The following is an 18008-nucleotide window of genomic DNA, read 5'->3' as shown; positions in this document are numbered from 1 at the left end:
GGCTATCAGTTAACTGCATAGGCCGCTTTATTTGTTGTCAGAAGCGTAAAGTGTTATTTCTAGAAAATATGTGACCCCTCAGTGGCAGTGCCAAGACAAGAACTTTCTCTACTCTGATCATTGTTCTTACCGTTCATCACGTTACTGTGCTCAACCTTGTCGCTGTCTGTGAGGGACAATGTTTTCCTTCCCCAGTGTAGGGAAGAACCCAGTTCTCCCTGCTGTGTCTTTCTTCCCTGTGAGTCTCCTTTACTTTTACACAAGACACTCGACCTCTGACACTTCCGGTCCACCAGATGTGTGGAGGTTTTCCCTCCCTGCAAGTAATTCTCTGTGAATACCACCTAGGTGTCCTACAGTTTCACTCGACTCTGACACATCTCCCTGGAGGTAGCATCGGATCCCACAGGTTAAGGGTTCGGTCTTACAAGAATGCCCACCCACCTCCTGCCACATACATACTTCAGATGTTATCACCCGTGCTTATGACCAACCAGCTCTAGATCAGAAGTTGCAGCCACCCCCTCCTTGGGTTGGAAATTTTCCTTAAAGAACTCAGAGAAACACATGTTTACCGCATTATAAAGGGTATGATAAAGGACACAGATGAACAACCAGATGAAGAGCTGTGTAGGGTGGGGTCTGGAAGGGTCCCAGGCGCAGGAGCTTCCATCCCCATGGAGTTGGCGGGCGTCACCCTCTCAGTGTGGTCGTACTTGCCAGCGTGGAAGCTCTCTGAACCCCATACTTTGGGATTTTATGGAGGCTTTGTTATGTAGGCATGATGGATCGTCAACTCCATCTTCAGGCTTTCTTTGGGGGCTAAAAATTCCTGGCTTCTAATCATGACGTGGTCTTTTTGGTGACCAGCTCTCATCCAGGAGCCCACCTAGAGTTGTCTCATTAGAACAAAAGACACCCCTGTCACTCAGGAAGTTACAGGGGTTTCAAGAGCTCTATGTCAGGAGCAGAGGCCAAAAGCAATATTGCAGTGGGTTGCCTGGGTGGCTCAGTCAGTTAAATGTCCGACTCTTGATCTCAGCTCAGGTCTTACTTTCAGGGTTGTGAGTTCAAGCCCTGCATTGGGCTCCATGCCCAAAAACACACACACACACACAAACGATATTGCAACAAGAAATGCTCCTAGTGTTCTTATCACTTAGGATATTACAAGGGTTTTAGGAGTTTTGTGTCAAAGACCAAGGCAGAGACCACTGTGTATTTTTTTCTTGTCTCACACTGTCTTTTGTCAATGCAGGAAACCAAAGATAAACTCAAAGAAACAACAACAAAGTTAACTCAAGCAAAGGAAGAAGCAGATCAGATAAGGAAAAATTGTCAGGATATGATAAAAACGTATCAGGTATGCTTAACTTTTCAAATAGATTAGTAACAAAATTGCACCAAATATCAGTACTCGTTTTGTATCTACAGTGTTGGTAGTGTGGAATGGATTTGGTAGGACAGTTAAATAAATTGCAGACTGTTTCCTGTGTTAAAGTACTTGCAGCTTAAATAGAGATCTTATTAGGGAAGTTTTAACCAAATAAAAACATTAGAAAATGTCAGAAGAATGAAGAGTACCGGAAACGTATAACATAAAACCTACTCTGTGTTATGTTACATATCTTAAGTGCTATTCTTGTTCGTGCAGAATTGACATCTTAAAAACCTTTCAGTGCAATCCTTTTTAGTATGTAAGGTATGCAGTTCACAATCAGTAAACAATGGCAAAAGCTGTCACGTTCCAAAGCATAAAACTTTAAAAGTTAAGTCATACTTTTTTCATTTCTTTTCCATTAGGAGTCAGAAGAAATTAAATCAAATGAGCTGGATGCCAAGCTTAGAGTCACAAAAGGAGAACTTGAAAAACAGATGCAAGAAAAATCCGACCAGCTAGAGGTGAGTGGCTTTGCTCTTTTCATACTGTGGATTGTGTAATAAATACAGAGGGAGAGAAATAATAAATAATGTTATACTAAGCGTAATAAGAGAATAATAAGGCCTTTCGAAGGAACACGCAGTAACGTTTAGATCTTGTCTGGTACATAATGATCTGTGGTTTCTTTTAAACTTTTTAAAAGATGCATCATGCCAAAATAAAAGAACTGGAAGATCTGAAGAGGACATTTAAGGAGGGCATGGATGAACTACGAACACTGAGAACAAAGGTAATTAAATCGTTAGTCATTTCAGAGGAAAGGTCAATATCTTTAATTTGGGACTCATTCTGACTTTCCAAGTGTTGGAGAAAGGATATTTATATAGAAATGTTTCAAAATGAAAGAACTCAGAGGAGTAGAATGTCGATTTCCTAGCAACGAAGGTGAGTCTCTTATTGAAATGAAAATGTCTTCCACTTTAGTCCCTTTGAACTATTTGCCACACATTGCTGTTTTACGGCACATTTGCTGTTTCTGTAACTTCTCCCCGGGCCTCTAATGTAAGGCAGTCTTGTCAGCGAATTAATTGAAAAGAAAGTTGGACTTTAGAACTGTGAGTGACAAAAAATAATAGACTTCATATGTCTCCCATATAGTCTTGTACAGTGTTAATTTCTAACAATCTAGTCTTTATTGGAAGAATAGTATCCCTTTTGATATGGATGTGAAATATCATTGAATACCATTTATTTATTTAGAAATAGGCTTTTAAGTAACAACCTGGAATTTGCCATCACTTAATAGTTTTCAAAGTGCCTTTCGTGTGCATTCCATTTGTTCTCCGTGCCAGTTTTTTGAGGTAAGTAGGGAAGGTATACGGTTTTCAGGTGAGGAAATGGAGATTCAAAACAATGTGACAAGCTAAAACTCCCGAGACTAAATCATAAGAAATCTGAGACTGAGTCCTAGGACTGTCAACATCCCGTTGTATTTTCTTCACATTAATTAGTTCCACTCCAGAATTTAGCTCGGATTATTAACATGTAATCACTATTTGAAGTAATTAAGGAACAAGAAAATATTGTTTGTACGCTAACTTGGTTATGATTTTTGATAGGTGAAATGTCTAGAAGATGAACGATTAAGAACAGAAGATGAGTTATCAAAATATAAGGAAATTATTAATCGCCAGAAAGCTGAAATTCAGAATTTATTGGACAGAGTGAAAATTGCGGATCAGATACAGGAGCAGCATCAAAGGTATAAACTTCACAACTTTTCTTTTTTTTTTTTTTTTTTTTTTAAATTTTTTTTTCAACGTTTATTTATTTTTGGGACAGAGAGAGACAGAGCATGAACGGGGGAGGGGCAGAGAGAGAGGGAGACACAGAATCCGAAACAGGCTCCAGGCTCTGAGCCATCAGCCCAGAGCCTGACGCGGGGCTCGAACTCACGGACCGCAAGATCGTGACCTGGCTGAAGTCGGACGCTTAACCGACTGCGCCACCCAGGCGCCCCTTCACAACTTTTCTTTATGCTAATCAGTAGGCTCTTCTGTCTCAAGATTGTGTTCTTAAATGCCATTACTGCATTAAGCAAGAATGATTTTACAATTTGACTAGTGAAAAACTTTTAAATTCCTGTCTTTGTTTGAACTTTTTTGGATTATCTTTGAAGTTCCTATCATGGCTTCTAAAAATCAAAGTGTATATACCCTCAATATTGGAAATAGCAATTTATAAGACAGAATGGTTTTTAGTTTCTTTATCCATTCTTTAACTTTCAAATTATGTTACTTACTTTTTCTTCCCAAAGGTAGATACGTACGTATACCTGTATCTTTGTGTGTGTGTAGTGCAGAGTCAGGAGCTGACCTTATTCCTTGACCTCTTGTAAAACCTTTTAGCTAGACTCTACTCGTGACATGACCTGGCAGAGCGTGGATTCAGCTTGAATCCAAATACCTTCTTTTTCATACCTTACCCATATCTGCTGCTGAGCGTTGCTAAAAATTCTCACCATCATCAGGGTTGATGCTGTGATAAATCCATGGTTAGTTAGTAACCTCAACTGGAAATGATAATGATGTCCCTAGTCATAGCCTCTCCCCGACCTGGAAGCATCTATTCCTGCTTTGTTCACACTTCTGGTCTCCCTCCCCTTGATATTTAGGCTTAGCGGGCAATTACCTCTTATTTACCTCACAAAAGAAATGGGAGCTAACAAGTTCTTGATCTGTCTTGTGAACTCGCCAGCCTTTGGCAACCTTTCTTTCTTTTCCTTTTGTTGTTATGGAAGAAGTGTTCCTGTTCCCCTCTGAATTGAGCTTTTCTCTCGACTTGTGTGGATCCCATGCTCTTCTGCTTCTCTTATCCTTTATTTCTTACCCCTCTCTACATTTTTTCTTTCTGTACTTAAATATTGTATATTAAAAACATTAAAATTCCTATGACTCCCCTACCCTTTTCCTGTCCTTCACAACTGAGCATCTTCGTAGAATCATCTATACGCATCCTCCACGCCCTTGCTTCCTTTGTTCTTTTTCTCTCTACGTCCTTCTAGGTTCTACCCCAACCTCCCATTAAAAACTGCTAATGCCTCCTTAAATCTAGCACACACTTCTCAGACTAAGCCTTGCTTGAATTTTCAGTATTTTTAAAATTTTACTTACTTATTTTGAGAGAGAGAGGGAGAGTATGAGTGCTGGAGGTACAGAGAGGGAGAAAGCGAATCTCAACAAGGCTTCACATCTAGCACAGAGCCCAGCACGGGGCTTGATTTCATGAACTGCGAGATCATGACCAGCCGGAGTCAAGAGTTGACAGTTAACTGACTAAGCCACCTAGGAGCCCTGAATTTTCAGTATTAAGACCATTAAGCCCCTTATCTTTCTTGACATGCTCTGTTCTTCGGCTTCATTTCATATCTTCTTTCCTGGTGTTCCTCCCCACTTCGTGGCCACTCGTTTTCTCCTTTCCTCGGCAGCCTTCTCTTTGTCATAAAACTCTTGTTGTTGTTTTATCATACCCCCGAGTGAGCCTTACCGTTCCCATACCATACTGCAGGACCTTCAGATACTGTCTTCAGCCCTTTTTGTTGAGCTCCAGACACACAAGTATCACAGACACCTCAAACTTTAATGTGTCCCAAACTGATTCATCTGTCCTGTCCATAAATACACTCCTCTCCTGTTCCTGAGGTGAATGATGTGTGTAGCACCCACGTGACTTTCCAGCCCAGGAGCCTGGGGCTCCTCCTTGGCTCTTCTCTCCTTCCCCTCACACATCTAACCAGAAACAGAGTGTTAGTGAGTATCCTTCAAGTCGTGTATTTTTTACGTTCCCACCACTGCTATCATTGTCCTTTCATCTGGAAAACTGCCACAACTTCTAAACTGTCTTTTTTTAGTTTGGTGGGGTTTTTGTTTGTTTGTTTTTGTTTTGCTTCCCTTTGAATCCATTTCCTACACTGTGGCCAGCATGATCTTTTTAAAATGGAAATCTCACAAGCTTTCAGTGATTTCCCATTGGCTCAAACTGCCCTGTGAGCTCAGATGCCTTAGCATGGCTTGGAAGATCAGTAGCCACCTTGCTTCTCCCTCTGTGCCTTCTCTTTTTTCAGCACAATTGCTTACAAATGTTGAGTGTCTCCCGTGTTCAATGCTGGGGATATAATGCTGTCACTGTCCCCATCAGTGTTGAAGCAACAAACAAGTCATTCTGTCGTTCCCTCCCCAGATTTAGCACATACTGTTTCTTCTACCAAAAACATATATATATTTTTTAATATGAAATGTATTGTCACATTGGTTTCCATACAACACCCAGTGCTCATCCCGACAGGTGCCCTCCTCAATGCCCATTGCCCACTTTCCCCTCCCTCCCACTCCCCGTCAACCCTCAGTTTGTTCTGTTTTTAAGAGTCTCTTATGCTTTGGCTCCCTCCCTCTCTAACTTTTTTTTTTCCCTTCCCCTCCCCCATGGGTTTCTGTTAAGTTTCTCAGGATCCACATAAGAGTGAAAACATATGGTATCTGTCTTTCTCTGTATGGCTCATTTCACCCAAGAACATATTTTGATGTCTCGGTCACTCCTACTTTTTCTTTAGGTCGGGAGTTAGCAAACTGTGGCCCGAGAGCCAAATCCAGCACGCTACCTTTTTTTGTAAATAATTTTTTTGTTTTGGAACACAGCTGCTCTCATTCCATTATGGGCTGTCCGAGGCTGCTTTCACACCATGGTACCAGGGAACAACAGTCGCCACAGGGCCATGTGCCCTAGAAGCTTAAATTGTTTACTGTCTGGACTTTTTGCAGGAAAAGTTTGCTAACCTTTACTTTAAGTATTCATTTAAACATCACTTATACGAGGTGAGGCAGCCCACTCTGCGCTTTCATGAAAAATGTTTTATCACACATACAGTTTCCTTACTTGAATGAAAGCCCTTTGAAAGCAAGCCCGTGTCGGTGTTGCTCACTTACACTCCCAGCTCTTAGTTCCTAGCACATATCAGGTAGTCATAAAAATCCAAATAAATAATTTGGATGAATGCGTAAAAGTACCTTCATAAAACATTTTATTTGATGAAAACTCCCAAACCATTAACTTAATGTATTTTAATAGTTTTTTTTCCCCTAAACATAAACTTTGTTTTTTAGAGGTAAACAAGAAATTGAAAATTTGAAGGAAGAAGTGGAAAGTCTCAATTCTTTGATTAATGACCTACAAAAAGACATCGAAGGCAGTAGGAAAAGAGAATCTGAGCTACTGCTGTTTACAGAAAAGCTCACTAGTAAGAATGCACAGCTCCAGTCTGAATCCAATTCTTTGCAGTCACAATTGGATAAGCTTTCCTGTAGTGAAAGTCAGTTACAAAGCCAATGTGAACAAATGAAACAGACAAATACTAATTTGGTAAGTATAAATTTACATTTAACTTTTATTTATTTATTTCACATTTTTTATGTTTATTATTTATTTTTGAGAGAGAGAGAGTGTGTGAGCAGGCGAGAGGCAGAGAGAGAGGGAGACACAGAATCGGAAGCAGGCTCCAGGCTCTGAGCTGTCAGCACAGAGCCCAACGCGGGGCTCAAACCCACGAGCTGTGAGATCATGACCTGAGCCGAAGTCGGACACTCAACCGACTGAGCCGCCCAGGCACCCCTACATTTAACTTTTAAAGCAACATAGCAAGAAGCACAAATTAAATTTTCCTACTAGCATAAACCCACTGGTAGTTGAGTTAAACTCTTTTTTTGTATTGGCATTGACTTTCTGGCAATTTCAAATGCTGTGCAAGGTAACAGTTTTTCTTTTCCAACTTGTTCAAAGTTTCCTTTTTCCTTCCTAATTTATAATAAAATGTCTCCCTAAAATGCTTATGAGAAAGTATTTCACTTTTGAAAATAAGAAAACCATGGTTTTTTGGGGGCGCCTGGGTGGCTCAGTCGGTTGGGTGGCCGACTTCGGCTCAGGTCATGTTCTCATGGTTTGTGAGTTTGAGCCCCGCGTCGGGCTCTGTGCTGACAGCTCAGAGCCTGGAGCCTGCTTTCAGTTCTGTGTCTCCCTGTCTCTGGCCCTCCCCCGCTCACGCTCTGACTCACTCTCTCAAAAATAAATAAACATTAAAAAAAAAATTAAAAAAAAAAAGAAAACCATGGTTTTTGTCATTCCTAACTGGAATTACTGTATATTTTTTAAAGTTATTTCAAATTTCTATATGTTTATAGTTTAAAAATGGTTTAATATTTGTGTTATGAAAGTATCTTCAAGTTACTCATAAAGATAATTTGAGATTTTAGTCCAAAATACAGAGAACATCGGTCATATGCTCTTTTGCATGTATGAAATGGCAAATGTGTTAATATGCCCCCTGCATTCCTCTATGAGGAATTTGGAGAGCTCAGGAACAGAACCTGGTAAGAAGCGATTCTGGAAGAATCTACCATCATTTACCATCAGGGACCTTGTATTTTCAGGATTTTGAATTGTGAGCAATAATGGAAACAGGTATTAAAACTGGTGTATTTTGTTTTATCCTTTTTAATATTTAGGAAAGTAGATTGTTGAAAGAGGAGGAACTGCGGAGAGAGGAGGTCCAGACCCTGCAAGCGGAACTCACCTGTAGACAAACAGAAGTTAAAGCACTGAGCACCCAGGTCGAAGAACTAAAAGATGAATTGGTCACTCAGAGACGTAAACATGCCTCCAGTGTCAAGGATCTTATCAAACAACTCCAGCAAGGTACCAATTTCTCACCCACTTAGACCTTAATATTGTTTCTTTTAGTCATTAAGGATTTGTAGAAAAAAATCTACTTTGCATCAGGTTCTACCACTTTGATTAGAACTCTGTGTTCTTTTTTTTTTTTAAATTTTTTTTTTTTTTCAACGTTTATTTATTTTTGGGACAGAGAGAGACAGAGCATGAACAGGGGAGGGGCAGAGAGAGAGGGAGACACAGAATCGGAAACAGGCTCCAGGCTCTGAGCTGTCAGCACAGAGCCCGACGCGGGGCTCGAACTCACGGACCGCGAGATCGTGACCTGGCTGAAGTCGGACGCTTAACCGACCGCGCCACCCAGGCGCCCCTCTGTGTTCTTTTTAATGTATTGATGTTCATAAACCAAATCACTAAACCTCTTATAGTTCCACAAATAGTCTATAACATCCTCTATGTAAAGGGCACTTATTCGCAGAATCCCAAAACGTGACAGTTGGGAATGTACCTTAGGGAAGTAGTGTCTAAACTTTTTTGACCACATGCTCCTATCAGTAAAAAGTAGTTAAGCATTTGTTCTCCAATTTATGTATACTTATTTATAAATTTTAAACATGTATTATTCTACATTACAAATGTAAATTTTAAAAGATCAGACGAAATACAAGTATAAATGGAAATTCCAATATTTTCTCCCTATACATGCTATGAGTTGTTTTGTTTAGCATCTAGGTACTTGTACCTCCCCTCATAGACCTCTTAGAGATCACTGAACCCTAACTCTTCATCTTAGAGGAGACCGAGACCCAGATACGTTCTGAATTACCCGAACACAACAACTAGGACTAGAACCCAGATTTCTTTTCATCTAAAAATTCATGCAGTGATTTGGAGTCTATGCTATATGCTTGGATAAAAGATGAATAAGATATGTATTCTGACTTCCTAATCTCTATTATTCCTCACTACTTTATGGTAAAATATGGTAAAATATAGTAATAAGATAAAAGAGTTTTAGCATTTACTTAATATGAATATATTCAGGTATTTGCCTTAAGGATTATTCAGTTTGTTTTTATAGATATAATTGAAGGGAAATCTTTGGCATCACAGAGATCATCTAAATTCGTCAGGATTCTGAAAGCTAGGTCACTGTACCTAAATGATATCATCATAGTGTTGTCTCTTATATTTTGTATTTGACCTGTACGTTTCTACATATCATTGTATATGAATGACTACCATAGCTCTCCTGTCTGAAGTATGTATTCAAGAAATTTCTCTTGATGTTTAAGCCATTTTTGCCTAAGTGATTTTAGCAATTAAGATCAGAGATAGTGGGGGCGAATGGTCATGAGAATTGTCACAGGCAATCCATTTCTTTTTCCTATAGCACGAAGAAAAATAGATCAGATTGAGAATGGAAACTATGATAAAGAAGTCAGCAGCATGGGGAGTCGTTCTAGTTCATCAGGTAAAAATCTCAGGCTTCAGATGTTACCTAGTGACTGACTAAAAAGAAGTAGCTTCTTTGGTGTGTTAAAAGGTATTGATATGCTTTTTTTTTTTTTCCATTTTGAGTTATAAAAAGTTGTAGCATTTCCAGTTAAATGTTTACATTCTCATCACCGTCCAGGGTTTCAAGTTTGCCACGGGATTCTAGATTGTCTCCCTACCTCCTTTTTTACCTGCTGCTTCTTTATTCTGTGTAACAATTTCCTCATTTTTCAATTTAGATTTGTATCCATCCATATAGAGAGATTGGGTATAATACAGTCTCTCTCTCTCTCTCTCTCTCTCTCTCTCTCTCTCCCCCTCTCCCTCTCCCCCTCTCCCTCTCCCTCTCCCTCTCCCTCTCTCTTTTTTCCTTTTATATTTTAACACCTGAAAACTAATGAAATGATCATTAATCAGATTTTTTATATATGTGTATTTTATTTTTTAAAAAATTTTTAACGTTTATTTATTTTTAAGAAAGAGAGACAGAGTATGAGTGGGGGAGGAGCAGACAGAGAGAGAGAGAGGGAGACACAGAATCTGAAGCAGGCGCCAGGCTCCGAGCTGTCAGCACAGAGCCTGACGCAGGGCTTGAACTCGCAAACTGTGAGATCATGACCTGAGCCGAAGTCAGATGCTTAACGGACTGAGCCAGCCAAGTGCTTCTATATATGTGTATTTTAAAATTTTTTAGCTTTTCTCATGATAAATATGCCAAAAATTATGATTGATACCATTGTGGAAGTGATAATTAGCAAAAAAAAAAAAAAAAAATCAGTGTATTTGTCATTTTGGAATGCCAGGAACCATGCTAAGCACTTCCAGCATATTATTGACTCTGCAGAATAGTCGTGTGAGGTAAGTGTTATAATTCACATTTTAGAGATGAGGAAACTAAGATTCCGAATGGTTCCATGACTTGGTCCGAATTCACAGCGACAGAACTCTCAGCCTCTAGAGTCCTTTCGTGCCATTACACTACACTCCCTCTCAGGAGTAGTACCTTACAGGGAGAATCAGCTGTTCCAGTAATGGGAAAATCATGTAGTAGAAAGAACATGGGTTTGAAATTACACATATGTATTTAGAACCCGGTCTGTCACTTATTAGTGTGCAACCTCGAATAAGATCTATTCCTTGTCTTCAGTCTACAAAATGGAGTTGAAAAAGCTTATGTTTGTAGTATAAAAAGGATCAGAAATTTTTCTCAACTGATGTTGGTAAAAATAATAGCTAACACTTAGTGCTTATTATATGCACTGTTCCAAACACTTTCACATACATTAGCTCATTTAAATAAAGATAACAATCGTATGAAGTAAATAATAACATCACTCCCATTTTAAGATGAAATGACCAAGGCACAGAGAGTTAAATGACATGACCAAAGTCACAGAGCTACAAAGTGGAGGAGTGGGATTTGTACCTAAGGAGACTGGCTTCCGAGCTGAACCGACTGGTATATTCTGTCTTCTCTCTCTGTGTCTGCCTTTGGCTCCTCATTTGACTTCAGGCTTGTTATTGTGACTTTTTCTGAGTTTCTTGTTTCTCTCTTGCCACTTCCTCATCCTGTTGCTGAGAGACATAATAGGCCCTTTGGTACTTCTGACATCCATGTATTCAATAGCAAGAGCCTCAGGCCAGGTAGGACTTGTGTTCTGTGCCCAGCTGTGTTAGAGTGAATATTTGAAAACAATACTAGAGAAATAATATGTGCTATTAGAGATGACTTTAGACTAAGCACAGCATCTAAACTGATTTTTTTTTGTCTTCAGGGTCCCTCAATGCTCGAAGCAGTGCAGAAGATCGATCTCCAGAAAATACTGGGTCATCAGTAGCTGTGGATAACTTTCCAGAAGTAGATAAGGCCATGTTGATTGAGAGGATAGTAAGGCTACAGAAAGCACATGCTCGGAAAAATGAAAAGATAGAATTTATGGAGGATCATATCAAACAATTGGTAGAAGAAATTAGGAAAAAAACAAAGTATGTATTATTATGATAACACAGTCTGTGTTTGAAATACCGTTATTTGTATGGTAAAGTTACTGTTTTCAGAACTAATTATAACAAGAGCCCATCTTTCAAAAAATATTTATTAATTTCCCAGTCTTATATCGATCACTTAACTATGTTCTAGGTTTTGGGAATACAGAAAAACCTAGTTTTTCTGTAAAACAAAAAAAGAAAAAACAGGTCGTTAAGGTGATACAGAGAGTTCAGTGGATGTGGATTTTTCTTTTAAAATTTTTTTAAGTTTATTTATTTTGAGAGAGACAGAGACAATGTGAGCAGGCTAGGGGCAGAGAGAGAGGAAGAGAGAGAAAGAATCCCAAGCAGGCTCTGCACTGTCATTACAGAGCCTGACACGGGGCTTGAACCCACAAAACCGTGAGATCATGACCTGAGCCGAAACCGAGAGTCGGACGCTTAACCAACCTAGCCACCCAGACGCCTCAGATGTTGATTTTTTTAAGATACTAAAATAACTTTGCATTTAAAAAGAATACTCTACTTTACTTTCAGTTTTCATGACTGTGGCTCTAAGAGATAATATGGGGTTGTGGGTTATTGTTCCTGTCGGGTAGGATTTGGTGGGTAATTTATTGGGCACCTGCCAAGTACAAGATTCTGTGCCTGTGACTTAACGAAATTTCATTGATTTCTTACAACTGAGTGACCTATACGTTAACTGGTGGTGCTCAGGTCAAATTACTAAATGTTCCAGAGTCACCACTCATCTAGTAAGTGACCAAAAGCTGGAGATCTGGGCCCCGCTCTGACTGACTCCAGAGCCTGTGCTGTGCCAGAGTCCTCTTACAAATGTTATATTCTTTTAAGTAAGAGGTTTTATATATGTACCCATGCCTTTTTAATTTTAATTTTGAAATAATTTTAGTCTTAGAGAAAATTTTGCCCATGACTTAAAAAAAAAAAAAAAAGGATAAAGTTCTGAGTTTAATAACAGGAAAATAGAAAATGTTAACTAAAAATGGACCAATAAATTACTCAAAAGTATTTTGATTAAAGTAACAAAGAAATTGAAAAGCAGTGTTTGTATATCGTTAATATAAATACCATGTTGAACAAAAATGGGATTAAGAAACTACTGAATGAGAAAAGTTCCCTTATTTTCTAGTATATTTCTTTTTAACCTAATAGATATTTGTTTTATGCTAATCATCTTTATGCTTATGATTAGCCAACTCCTGTAAATTCTAATGTTTTTAATTCTGCAAGTATATAACTGACAATGTCATTTTATTTTACAGAATAATTCAGAGTTACATTTTACGGGAAGAATCAGGCACACTTTCTTCAGAGGCATCTGATTTTAACAAAGTCCATTTAAGTAGACGGGGAGGCATTATGGCATCTTTATATACATCCCATCCAGCTGATAGTGGATTAACATTGGAACTCTCTTTGGAGATCAACAGAAAATTACAGGCTGTTTTAGAGGATACATTACTAAAAAATATTACATTGAAGGTATTTATATTTTTCATTTACTTACCAACCAGCAAGCATGGCGTAATGGGGCCTCTTTCATTGCGTGAGCTGGCATGTAAATGACCAATTCTGTAATGCAAGGTAGCCATTTGACCCAGAGATCAAATTTCTGTATTTTTCTTAATGAAAAAGAAAGAGCAAAACATCAGCTTCACTATTGGACAGACAGTTGTTTATTTTGCAGTGGGCCGCCTCTGACCTCTATTATAGTTAGTTATGATTGATCACTGAGGCTTTAAGACTGAGGTATGTCTTTTCTAATGTACATTCTAGCTCTACTTTTTGCAGATATTACCTGACCTGACTGTTCTGTTTGTGCTGTGTTTGGGCCTCCATAGTCAGTAACGGATTTTAAAGAATGTTTTTATTTAATTAATTATTATCATTTTTTAATTTTAGAGAGTGCACAAGCAGGGGAGAGAGGGAGAGAGAGAGAATCTTAGGCAGGCTCTACGTTCAGCACAGAACCTGATGTGGGGCTCAGTCCCATGACCCTGGGATCATGACCTGAGCCAAAGTCACTCAGACGCTCAACTGACTGAACCACCCAGGTGTCCCTAAAACAGAACATTTTAAATCTAGTAATAATTTTGTGCACCAAAATTTACTGTCGCTTCAGTAAAAAGACAGATTCTGAAATGTATAGGACTCCTTTACTGAAAACCACTGTGCTCCTGGCCAGTGTCACCGAGCATTTAAGACTCATCCTCACCCTTTTGGTTTCAAAATTTGAGCAAAAACAGTACAAACTGAATCTTTATACTTATGCTACCTAATAATTCTGTTTTCTTTCCCCCTTTTTCTAACTGGTGAAGGAAAATCTACAAACACTTGGAACAGAAATTGAGCGTCTTATTAAACATCAGCATGAACTCGAACAGAGAACGAAGAAACCCTAACGCAAAGCTCTCATTCACTAAACAGACAAAAGCCACATAAGGAGCAGGTGCCACTGCCCATTATTGTTGGAAACTTTTCCCTGCTTTGTGTGTCAGTAAAAAATTGTTTTGCTTCATCTGTATAAAAAAGTATCCTTTTACAATATGAATGCATTGCTGTGTATACTGTAAGAGCAAAAGCTTTGATGAAATTTGTCTTTGTATAGTGACAGCCTGTCCCTGAATCAGAACAACCGAAATTGCTAATGGTCATACAAAGTGCTGAACATTACTACAAGGGCTTTTGAAAACCCCTTCTCCTTATTTCTTCCTTTTAAAATATATAATGTCAAAAATGATTCAGCTTTTAAAATTCTGCATGAAAGGACACGTGTTCATCATTCCGTAATGTGCTGTTTCTCCAACATGAAGAAAACTAAAGTGATAAAGATCATATTTGACCTTCCAGTATCCCATTTGGTTGTGTCACAGGGATGCCAGGGAGTCTTAACTTCTTGTCATTTTAATGGACACTAATAGGAAAGCCAGCTCTTGGTCGCCAGCAATAATCAGCCATTGAATGCCTCCATCAGGTTTCCTTCTCTGTGCTAGGTACGTTTTGTCAGATTCAAGTTGTTTGAGTTCATAGTTGAGTTTTTTTAGTCTTCAGTTACACAAAATCTGATTTTAAATAACACGCTCACTTAGAAAATCTCTGCGGACTTCAGTTGTATTTTAAAATGTGAAATAGATTATTCATTAGAACAGAGAGATGAATAATGAATTCTTTCAAGCTGAAATACTTTAGTTTTACTGACATCAAGTGTTAAGATAAATGTGTAAGGCTTTTAGGAAGAACCAGTTCCCCAAAGAATCCAGCGTATGACTCTGTTAACCATGTCATTTGAGCACCATGCTTGACCATTGATATAATTATGTATTCCAGCAGAGTGATCTTACAGTCCCCAAATGTGATGTGTTTCAGTATATTTATTTAAAATACAAAATAATTACATCTCTGTAACCAAGGGAAATTTAGAGCCAAATTTGTGTAGCCTGTTGGATTTTTACAGTATTTATTTAAAATACGCCCTTCCATGTCGCCAGTCCATGGTATCGGTACTTCTACATCATTGAATTTTGTTCCCTCCTCTTGTAATTTGTCACCTATTATCATTTCTGTGTGTGGTTTTTCACATTTCATTACATTCAGGTCATCTCTACGATAGGATACCTTGGCTGACATGCAGATGTTGCCACAAGTGTCACTCTTGTTTTGGATTTTTGCATCCTTTTTTCTCCCCTTAAGAGAAGTAAGCTTTGGGATGATGAAAAAGCCTTTCAGAAGTTATATGGCTCTGAAAGTTGGGCTTACGGTGGCAATGTCCCGTTAATGTGTTTTAACATTTTTTTTATATCAACATTGTTTAAAAGGATCATATGCTTAATTTTTACTAAGGATTCAATGTAGTGTCTTATTTTTTCTGTGTATCGAGGTGTCTTGTCTTCCAAAAACAAAATCTTTTCAGCATGGAAATAGAAGTTCAAAAACATTTTTAAAATAGCTGTGACAAGTGTCAGTCTTACCATAATGTGTCTTGTTATTTTTACCAATAATAATTTATCAAAAGAAGAGGGTGAGTGCAATCAAATCTGAATTACTTTCCCCTTTGTTTCTAGACATACTATTGATATTCCTATAGACTGCTTAGAGTAGCCAACAAAACTACATTTTTATGGCTGCTTATGTGATAGAGATTCATACACTACAATATTTGTTTTTTCCTTCCAAGACACAAAATATATGAATGGAGGCCAAACAGTGATCAGATCTAGAGTGTCCTATGTCTATACACTTTTTAAGAATATATACATTTATTATATACAAAAATAAAACATTCCAATATTAACACTTGTGCCACCATTTGGGAAAATTGAATGGTGAAGCAACTTTAGAAGAAAGCTGTCATAAATCATGTTCTGACTTATTGTTACTTACCACCCCCCCGCCATAAATATAAGAAACTATGGAAAACTTTTGAAGAGAATGCTTTATCTTCTTTTTTTCCTTCAGTTTCTATTGTATCTTCACTTTCTATTGTGGATTAGAACCAAACAAAGTAATATATGAAAATGTGCATATATCAAATCTTTATACGAACTCACAAAAAGCTCTTGGTGTGAGGATTTAGGGATTTAGAGAGTCTTTTACTATAGTGAATATACAGAGAGAAGAGTGGAGTGTCCAAAAAAGGAAAACGGCCTGAATAAACGTGAGATCTGGGGAAATATTTATTTTAGATGTTCATTATTCATTGTACATATCAAAGGCTACATTGATAGTTAGCACTGCTTTGGTTTCTTTGAACAGGAAATTATTTTGTGTGTGTGTCTTATCGGTATATGCTTACTAGGCCTTCGTTTTGAAGTGAGTTCTTACTGTGGCTCCCTTTTTCGCATACTACTTCCCTTTAGCCTGTTAAGTGTTCAGGATTGAAAACAGTGGGTTTGAGCAAAGAAATGGGTTTGAACTTCGGTATTTTGGTTTTTCTTTTAACTTTCTTTGACGCCATTTAAAGTGATTTATCTTGAATTATTTTATCAGGCTACCAGCATGTTATTTATTCATTAAAAAAAAAAAAAAACACCTGTATTGAAAGTCTGCTATTGTGCTATTGCCTGGCACCGTCCAGGGTATTGTGATTTTACTGGTGAACAGACCGGGCAGGACTGTTGCTGTCCCCATGGAGCTGAGGTCTAGTGACAATGGCAGGGAAGGCACCAGAAGCAGCTCTTTGAGCCTCTGCAGCTCCCAGCCAGCTGCCGTAGGAAGAGGGTTAATCCAGTTGTGCAAGTAGTGGCCCAGAAGTCTCGCCGTGGCATGAAACTTTGGGAGATGAGTCCTTGCTCTGGGGTAGGCTGAGAGGTCTGCACGTCCTCTGCCATAGTTTGGTGTTTACTTCTTCTTTAGGAAAAAAGAAGAAAAAATCCAAAGAGCATAGACAAGTATTTGATTTTTGCCCTTTTAGTAAATTATTAATGCCTACTTGATGCTCATAAAAGTGAATCTAATCACGTTTTCATGCGTGTTCCTAAACTTTGTTTCACAGCATATTCTTTTCTAAAGATTTTCTTCATAAAAGTTTAGATCAAGATTTACCAAGACATTAAAAAACCGTCAATGTTGTAAATGTTATATATATGCTACTGTGGTGAAAATACTTTTCTCAATCATGTTACTCGGTATGGTTAGTTTGCCTTATGAATGTTGACTCTACTAGCCTGTTTTTCGATATCCTTTTTAAAAAACAAAACAATCTTCTTTTGACACTGAGATTGTTCATTTTTAACACCAGTTGGTGGCACTAGAAACCTGAAATTTCTCAAGGCTCTGAACAAGAGCAAATAATTGAAAACGTATCCAAACATGAAGAATTTTCAGGAAAATAAATGAAAAATATAATTGTATATTAAAGATGTATTTTCTGGTATGAATTCTTTTTTAAAATGCATATGCCTGTCCATTTTGATGACAATGATAAAACTTGTTTATCTTCCAAAAGTGTGTATATATATATATATATATATATATATATATATATACATATATATATGTGTGTATATATATATATGTATATGTATGTGTGTGTGCATTGTACAGATAATCTTTAATTTGATTACACTGTTCATTTTGTAAATATGTTTCTGTATAAAATGAAGCTTTTCAAGAGAATTCTATGTATATATTGTACTTATTAAATAGGTAATGCCTGTTTACCAAGTTGTATTTTATAGCATCTTTGATTATTTATTTACATACACCACTTGCTAAACAGACTGATTCTCCAGACTGTTGGCAAGGCTGATTCAAATTGCTTGAATTTTCTTTTTTAAACTCCACTAGGAGGTTTTGCTTACCACAGTTCTCTTTATTATACCAATTATTATTAGAAGTCAATGAATAGTAAGCAGTTTAAATTGAATGCCAGGTTCTATTTTAAATTTGTGTTTATATCATT

The 18008-nt window shown here is 37.8% G+C and overlaps 1 protein-coding gene across 1 annotated transcript in view; it reads left to right on the top strand.

Annotated features, from left to right (window-relative positions):
- The window catches only part of CCDC186 (coiled-coil domain containing 186), a 53934-nt gene extending 36168 nt beyond the window's left edge, over positions 1 to 17766 (top strand). Inside the window, exons 7-16 of the mRNA XM_047073480.1 lie at positions 1259 to 1363; positions 1804 to 1902; positions 2085 to 2171; positions 3001 to 3143; positions 6541 to 6796; positions 7936 to 8125; positions 9495 to 9575; positions 11374 to 11584; positions 12871 to 13090; positions 13927 to 17766. Of these exons, the coding sequence (XP_046929436.1) occupies positions 1259 to 1363; positions 1804 to 1902; positions 2085 to 2171; positions 3001 to 3143; positions 6541 to 6796; positions 7936 to 8125; positions 9495 to 9575; positions 11374 to 11584; positions 12871 to 13090; positions 13927 to 14010 (1476 nt within the window). The 3' untranslated portion in view covers positions 14011 to 17766. The remainder of the gene's footprint in view (positions 1 to 1258; positions 1364 to 1803; positions 1903 to 2084; positions 2172 to 3000; positions 3144 to 6540; positions 6797 to 7935; positions 8126 to 9494; positions 9576 to 11373; positions 11585 to 12870; positions 13091 to 13926) is intronic.
- Positions 17767 to 18008: the final 242 nt, after the last annotated feature.

This window comes from Lynx rufus, unplaced genomic scaffold (genome assembly GCF_022079265.1).
Source record: "Lynx rufus isolate CCGP_SWC_20201006 ecotype Redwood Valley unplaced genomic scaffold, mLynRuf1.p SCAF_11, whole genome shotgun sequence".
Taxonomy (NCBI): Eukaryota; Metazoa; Chordata; class Mammalia; order Carnivora; family Felidae; genus Lynx; species Lynx rufus.
Note: the sequence above shows the minus strand (reverse complement) of the source record. Positions and strands in the feature narration are given on the sequence as shown.